Genomic DNA, 8,395 nt, shown 5'->3' with positions numbered 1-8,395 from the left:
GGGTTTACAGATCTGGTCTTAAACCTCCCATCCCTATTGGTTAACTATTTGATATTTTGGAGGTAAAACCTGGATGAATACGTCTGTAAGAAGTGAATCAGAGGTGCTGCCATGCAACAACTGTTGACTTAAATCTCACCTCCAGTTTTTGCTCGTCTCCCTCAACCAGACTCATTTAGCCCTCTGCTTTGGGCTTTTCTCAATGTAAAGAATTAACACTACTACAGTGAGTTGTTCCACTACACTAAATCCTAAAGGTTCAGTGTGTAACATTGAGGAGGATCTTTTGTCAATGGAATATAATATTAATAGGTATGTTTTCATTAGTGTATAATCACCTGAATACAAGAATTGTTGTGTTTTCGTTAACTTAGAATGAGAATGAGTCTCTACAGTAGCCCTACTGTAGATAGGGGTGTTTGCATTTTTTGCAAGCACTGTAGTTTCTCCTAAATGCTTTCAAGGGGAGGGTGATGTGACAACGTTGTGATCTGCAACTACACTGCTAGATGCCCATAAATCCTACACACTGGACCTTTAATAATATCCTGTAGTGTGTCATGCACCATAATTATTTTATTCTATTGGGGAGGCTTTTATTGCGAGGGGATCACACGTGGGTTGGTACGAGCTAGTAGGGTGTCACACACCAATATTTTCTGACCTTGTAGTGTGTGCATGTTTGAGATTTGTCAGAAGAAAATCTGGTTTATTATTACAGTCAATCTTTATTTAAAAATCGGTTAGTCTGAGACCAGCCAAGTCTTTTTTCTACTCTTACAAATCATGACATCCTTTAAACATCTTTAAACACAAAGCCCAGGCCTATCATCCCACCTTTGTTTTTAACATGCAAATTTCCTCAAAGGTCCAGTGTGTAAGATTTAGGATGATCTATAGGCAGAAATGGATTATAATGTGTATCTATATATAGGAATGAATGTCTTTTTGTTACCTTAGAATGTCACCCACTTATACTTACATCGTCCTCATGTTGAATTGCCAGGTTGCTACAGTGGCCCAGAACGGACAAACCAAACACTGGCTCTATATAGGGTCTTTCTCAAGTTTCACATTGTGTAAGTTGTACCATATGCTAACTTCCAAAATAATGCACATGAACATCAATACATAGTGTTTAGTGATTAGCATTAATAATGTGTAGAAATACAATTCAGACACAGTGGCACACAGACTAAAAACAGTTCAAATAGAGCCATCAGACAGCAGTGGACAGTTGATGATACTGAGCCATAAACTCAATGAACATCTCTTCCCTCTCACAGAGAAAACACTCCCCTGTCTGTGTCTGTGGGAAAGGGTAGTTATCATGTGTTTGAGATGTTGAGCTATAAAGCAAAGGTACTTCTAAAGACCCTCCATCCTCAACCTCCCTCCCCCACTCTCCTCACTTTTATTTCCTGTGTACTTGTTTGTCGTGTGTTTGTGTGACTTTACTTTACTTTACTAATAGTGTGGGTTACAGCTTATTGCAGAGATATGGCTGAGCAACATCCCACTGACTCTCTCACTTTACACATATAGCATAGTGTAAAAAGGTGCCTTCTCCTATTGCTGTTTTTTGTATATTTTTACTTCCAGATGATTCTAATCTACCTGCTCACCTGCAGAAGGTCATTGCATTTTCTTCTTTAGTAGCTAGACATTCAGTTCTGTTTAAACAGAGATATGTAATCCCTCCATAACACAACCAATGGATTTAAGATCTGATGCAGAACATCAAGACAGTCAAAAGGTTACCTGGTCTGTTTTTTTTATTTTCTGTAAGCTTTCTGCTTCAGTTGTTGATGTTGTCAGTTATTTGAAGGATCTTTGTTTTTGTCCAGTATTCCATATATTTCACAAATTTGTAGCTTGAGGGGATAGCAAACTGAGACACATCTTTAATGGTGCAGGAAAGTGAAGAATAATTCAGCCAAATGTGGATAGGGCTGGGTATCCTACATCAATACTTTTTTGGTACCAAACAAAATGCGTCAAGTATTGAACTGTCCAGTTATGATAGCCAAAAAGCATAAAACATTGAATAGAAATATCTAAAGGTGGCATTAGAAATCAATAATATTATCAATTATATTATTATTCCAACATTTTTCCAAATGCATGTCTTAAGTCTAGTACAAAATCTGAACACAACAGATCTTTGTCCATTTTTTAACATGTTATTTTTAGACAAACTAAATAAACAGGGGTGGGTGTGGCTCAGGAGGTAGAGTGGGTTGTGTCCTTGAGCAAGATACTGAACCCCAAATTACTTCTGATGCTGTGCATCGGTGTGTGAATGTGTGTGAATGAGTTAGTTTCCGTTTGTGATGGCCTTTGTCATCACTGTATGAATGTGAGTGTGGCATGTAGTGTACAGCACTTGGAGTGGTTAGAAGACTAGAAAGGCGCTATATAAGTACAGTCCATTTACCATTTAACGCTTCAGTTTGTTGCTACCATTGTTAGCTATCTATTGTTTTCACGTCTTTTGTCGTTGATAGACATAAACAGTTAACTCATCAGAGATCCTACCAACACAGAAAAACAAAATTACAAACATTTTCTTCTTGTTTTTTACTTATGAATCGGATTAAGGAAAACATTTGAAAACCTCAACGCCACTGCTTGTGGCACCCTCTCTGTGGTGCAGTACACCTGTTTTCTTTGAATCAGCACTGCCCTCTGTTGGAGAAAGTGTAAATTGAGCCATTCTGGTCATGGCTTATTTTGAGAGGATTACACTGACCTTACTAATGGATACAACATATCACTGTCTGTGTTTATAGAACAAGTTAAATAAAAGTGTTTATGGTCCACATGGTTATGGTCATAAAGGTTTTGTTCTATTACAATTTGATACAAATATATGTTTTGATTTATCGATTTTCAAAAAAGCCCTCTTTTGCAGCATGATATCATCCTGTTAAAGTTTGTTTCAGCCAACAAGCAGTTGAGGCCAGCTCTGACACAAACAGTATCATCAACATTACAAGGCAGCCACGCTTCTCAAATGTCAGCAAGTCAGCCCATGCTGTAGCAGTCTGCTGTGTGAGGCTCATTTCATCAGCTGGACTGCAGAGCCTGTAACCAAGTAAACAAATCTTCACAAACAGCTTGGTAGCATTTCAGAAAGAGTATTTCATGCCTCCAGTGCATTGTAATAAGATATTACTGTACAGAGACTGTGACTATTAGATCATTTTTACGACTGTAGATAAATTTAGGTCAAGTTGTTCTTTTAACCTTTTATACTCTCACAACTAATTGGCTTATTTAAAATTGCAATATTTCTCCAGTAATATAACTTTTGCTCCATTGATTTTGTGATTCAATCAGACTGAAGTGTGGTCGGCATAGGATGCCTGAGTTTGCATGTCAGCTGCGTTGCTGAACTGCAGCTGCTTGCACGCCTGTCTTAATATGGGCACCAACAAAATAAAAAGCAAAACATTCTGCCACACACTGAAGAGAGGCAGTGTGGACGAGGCTTGAGGAGAAATGACACAAAGTTGAAGTTATTTCAAAATCCTAAAAGAGTCAGGGCTTTTAAGAAAACATTCGGGGCTGGAGCCCCAGAGGCCACCCCTTTGCTTTTCACCTGGTCCTGGGGATCCATTATCAGTATGATAATGTTCTTGTGTTGGTGTCATTGTTTAACTGAACAGTAATTACCAACTGCCCTACCTTATTTCTAAGTTGTTAATATGTCATAATCAATCAATAAAGTCACTTCCTTCTTATTATTTGATTTTCCCATCTTGATCTGCACCGTCTTCTGATTACTCCTTTCTGCTCTCTTTCTTCTCTTGGCATTTAATTCTCTTCTTCCACCTCTGTCCTCTGCACTCTTTACCTTTTCACTGCGTCCATGCTGTAAGAGTGTCACTGTGGTAGTGTATTGGTCATGTTTTGTCTTTCCGGCTCCATGTATTATATTTCTGTTCATTTCATTTTCTGTAAAGATTTTTGGATCCCCTCTGCTGTGCTCGAGAAAATCTTGTTTGAAAAGATAATCAGTGCCATCTAGTGATGGAAGTTGTAAAGACAAAACAGATGTCAAAGTGCCATAGCACACACAGGCAGTAACATCACCTTCCCTCAGAGGAGATCAATTTACAAATCTAAAATCTTACCAACAATAAGCTTTTAAAGTCTGGGTCTCGGGCTGCATTTTGATGAATGGTGATGTTTGCTCTCCATTACACTTTAACCCGCTTGTATATAAATGCAAGGTCGAGCAGCGGAAGCAAAGGCCAGAATGTGATAAGAGCGGAAAGAAGTCTGTCATTTTAGTGTGGAATGACCCAATCTCACAGCTCTGCTTGGATTCAGACCAATGCTTAGACTTTACCCTATCCACAAATAAAAAATGTGCAATTTCACACTAAGTACATCTGAAAGCACTTTATGTAACATAATTTTGCAACATGATCATCAGTATGAAACACATGCAGTATATAGGCATGAGGTTTACTGCCAGACAACCCAAAACAATATTACTCTCGGTTCTTACTTTTACTACTACTACTACTACTACTACCACTAACTCTATTAATACTACTGCTGCTGCCAGAGGTAGCAAAAGTAGTTCAAGTAGAAGTACAGATGCTTGTGTAAAAAAGAAAAGTAGAAATAGAAGTCCTGATTGTTTACTCAAGTAAAAGTGAAAAAGAACAGGCACTGAAATGTACTCAAAGTATAAAAGTAAAAAGTACTCACTGATTTCTCTCTAGTTTCTCTGAAGGACTTTTCTAACAGCTGTTTCTGTACAAAGATAACTGAAACTTCAAACAGCGCTAAGTGTCCCTTTCTTGTCATCCTTGATAATGAAGATAATTCCCCTCAAATACATAAAAATAAAGGGAAACGTGTTCTAAAAATGTAAGGAATAAAAAGTACATATATTTGTGTAAAAATGTAGGGGGTAAAAGTAAAAGTAAATACTAGTAATACAGATATCTGTACTTCCCACCTGTGGCTACTATAACTATGCTGTAGTCAGACTGATACTGAAGTAAAATTACATGTAACACATGTTTAGTAAAAGACCTTCAGTGAAAATGTTACTGAAGTAAAAGTAAGTAAATATTAATGTGAAAAATGTGAAAAGTATTTCAAGGTATAAGGAAGCTTTATGTATCATTTTACCTTTATGCTATACTCACAAAAGCAAATGTTATATACAAAAAATATTGTAGGCCCCTCCAGTAAACGATCAGTGTTTCTTCTTCTTGTTCCTACAGTGTGATGTTTGAATGCTGTATGTGTAGAGTTTGGCTCTAGAAGGATGTTTTCACATTCATCTGCTGAAAATGGAACGTTTTTCTGTGCTCATTGAAAATCTGCAACTTGTACAGTGTGATGTAGAAACTTGAAGCCACCAGTGCACATTCACTGAAAATGGACTTTACAGTGAGGTAGGAGACATTTTGTGTCCAGCAGCAAAACTTTAGAAATGAACATTTGCATATTCACAGATTCTGCAATGTTAAATGAGGTGGAAGGATTTTAATGTGGAAATTATACTTTTGTTTGCATAAAAAACATCAGACACATATATATATATTTGTATAAATGTCTTATTACATGTCTGGAGGGGTTCTTTGACAATACATGGGTGAATAAATAATAGGTCATATTATTATACTAATGCATTAATGTGTGAGCTGTTTAACTATCGTAGCTAGGTTGAGGTAGAGCTGATGTGCAACATATTTTATGAGCTCATCATGTTTTGTATGTAAAATACATAATATTTTCTTGTGAAAATATCGTTCCTGCTCTTTGATTGATGGATGACCTATGAAGGTCTTGGCCTATTGACTATACGTGCTGTGTGTAGGTATTGGTATCCCAGAGAGTTCACTCCATGGAGGTGTCCTTGAGGCCACTGTTCTATGGAGCCCTCTGGAGCAGCAATGGCAGCTCCCAGACAAGTCATGTCCCAAACAGAGAGTTTATGCCAAACTCCATTCCAAAAATGTATAGGTTGTTAATGTGTAGGTTTCATCACTTATTCACCAAAAAAGCAACAACTATACATGGTTATGACCTTGATTAAACCATTAGTGTCTTCTGGTACATTTGGGATGCAAATGATTTACTAAGTATTAAAATTCTAATCATTTAGGTTTTTGAATTTGAAATTGGTGTAGACTACTTTTAAGAGAAACAATGCCAATTTGCTGCCACTTTAGAAAAAGCCATGAGTTTGATGAAGTGAATGTTATTCAACACCATTGCAAGAGTTTTGAATGAAGTTCATCACAAGTTCGTACATACACGACAGCTCGATAAGGTCTGGGCTTGTCTGGGGCCAACAGAGAGCAATGATTCAGTTGGATGTCGTGCAGGGGTGTGTTGTGGTCTGCTTCTGGGAACTGGATTTTGGAAAGGGGGTTATCTGCAGCTGATAAGGGCCACATTTAAAAGGCTGAGTTAGGGATGAGGCTACATTACTTCACACTGCCAACTAGAGGGAGCAGCAACAAAGAGTCCACAGAGGATTTAACAAATCATGCTACTGCTCCTGGTCTCTGTATCCATTGCCAATATGCTTTTTTCTGCTGGAGTTGTTTGCATGCCACTACCAAACCAGGGGCCCCACATAGCCAATGGCTGGGGCCAGGTCATCCGGCTCAGGCATCTTTACGCTGCCAGACCAGGACTGCACTTGCTGATCAGTGGGGATGGACAGATCCACGGCTCTGTGGACCAAACACTGTACAGTAAGTCAAGCATTTTAAAACACAGACTTAAAAGGCTGCAAACTGTGCTGCTGGTTGGTAAATCACACTGATGACTGGAGATGGCATGGTGGGATTTTCATTCTGATGAACATTTGAACTGCAGGCCTGCTGGAGATCCGTCCCGTGGATCCAGGCTGTGTTGTCATCAGAGGTACAGCAACCGCACGCTATCTCTGCATGGAAGGCGACGGAAGACTGTACTCATCGGTAAGGTGACAACCTACTGTCTGCTCATTTCTACATCTGACGTGCAAATAAGTTGGAAAAGTTATTATTTATGCAAAAGTAATTCATTATTTAGTTATTATGCGTCAGGGCAGTACTTAAATGTCAAATGAGGTAAAAATAATTAAAAAAAATAAAGAGGATTAGGGCCACAAACATTTTACTCCCCAATACATTGTTATTAAAGATATAAAATAAAAATGTCTATGTTATGACCCCACCCCGCCTTCCGAAATAACCACAAATGTAATCTGTCATAATTGTTGGGAAGGTTACTATAAAAATGTAATCTGATATAATTCCTAATTACCTGTTAAAAATGTAGTCATTAACCTAATCCAAGCATCACAATGTTAAAGTAATATAACTTGGAGCACACAGTAGCTCACCTGGTAAGGTGCACACCCCATGTAGTCCTCACTGCACCAGCCTGTGTTTGATTCCAACCTGCAGCCCTTTGCTGCATGTCGTCCACCCCCTAACCTACATCAGAAATGTGTCCTCTACTCAGTGTGTTTTTAAAGAAAAAGTTGATTTTCATGAAGCTCATTCAGAATCAGAAAAAGTTGGTTTTCACATAAGAGGAATTTGCCTTGGTGTATTGGTGTGTACTAATATAAATACAGATCAAATAAAGACAATAAAGACAAATAATATATACAAATATAAAAAATAATAATAATAACCTACTTTTACTAAATGTAACTGTAATCTGATATTTAATTATTATTATTAAAACCGGTTCTAGTATTACGGTGCACTGTAGTTCTGCGTTTGGTTTGTCTAAGTGATGTTGCCATACTCAGCGGAAGCCGTTGCTCAGATGCTGTGAGTTATACAATCGCTGTCAAACACTGTACTGTCTCTATTTCATTACTTTCATACAGTCATAAAGTATTAAAAAGAAAACTACACTGTAAATCCTAACAGCATATCTTAATAAAAGAATTAAGTTAACATAACTTAATCCTCCAAAATGTTTGAGTTAATCATTCCTATGAATTAAACCCAACCCAAAAATGAATCGTTGAATAACTCTTCAGTGGACTTAAAATTTGTGCAGTATTTTAGGTATTTATAAGTATTAATATAAGTAATATAATTCCAGTTTGTTCCATTGAATACATTTCTTTAAGCTGACTTTATATCATTACAAAAATGTAAGCCCCAAAATGAATTGGTTACCATTTTGATAATTGATTAATTGGAAATTGTTTTTATCATACGTCAACTGTTTTGACAGGTAATGTAATAATATGTTTCAGTGGAAGAAAACTGAATACATTCAATTTAGTTGGTAACATTTGTATAAAGAATTGAATGCATTTAAGTTAGTCTTACTTCATTCAGATAAGTTCTGTTAACACGTTTTAATTAAGTTTGGAGAAATGCTGCATGTGAGTGTATACTTACTC

The 8,395-nt window shown here is 37.2% G+C and overlaps 1 protein-coding gene across 1 annotated transcript in view; it reads left to right on the top strand.

The window, feature by feature from the left end:
* The first annotated feature begins 6,466 nt into the window (after positions 1-6,466).
* fgf19 (fibroblast growth factor 19) overlaps positions 6,467-8,395 on the top strand; it is a 5,843-nt gene continuing 3,914 nt past the window's right edge. The window contains exons 1-2 of the mRNA XM_035651732.1: positions 6,467-6,734; positions 6,859-6,962. Of these exons, the coding sequence (XP_035507625.1) occupies positions 6,524-6,734; positions 6,859-6,962 (315 nt within the window). The 5' untranslated portion in view covers positions 6,467-6,523. The remainder of the gene's footprint in view (positions 6,735-6,858; positions 6,963-8,395) is intronic.

Source organism: Morone saxatilis, unplaced genomic scaffold (assembly GCF_004916995.1).
Source record: "Morone saxatilis isolate NCDOM2014 unplaced genomic scaffold, NCSU_SB_2.0 Contig11, whole genome shotgun sequence".
In the NCBI taxonomy this organism is placed as follows: Eukaryota; Metazoa; Chordata; class Actinopteri; family Moronidae; genus Morone; species Morone saxatilis.
Note: the sequence above shows the minus strand (reverse complement) of the source record. Positions and strands in the feature narration are given on the sequence as shown.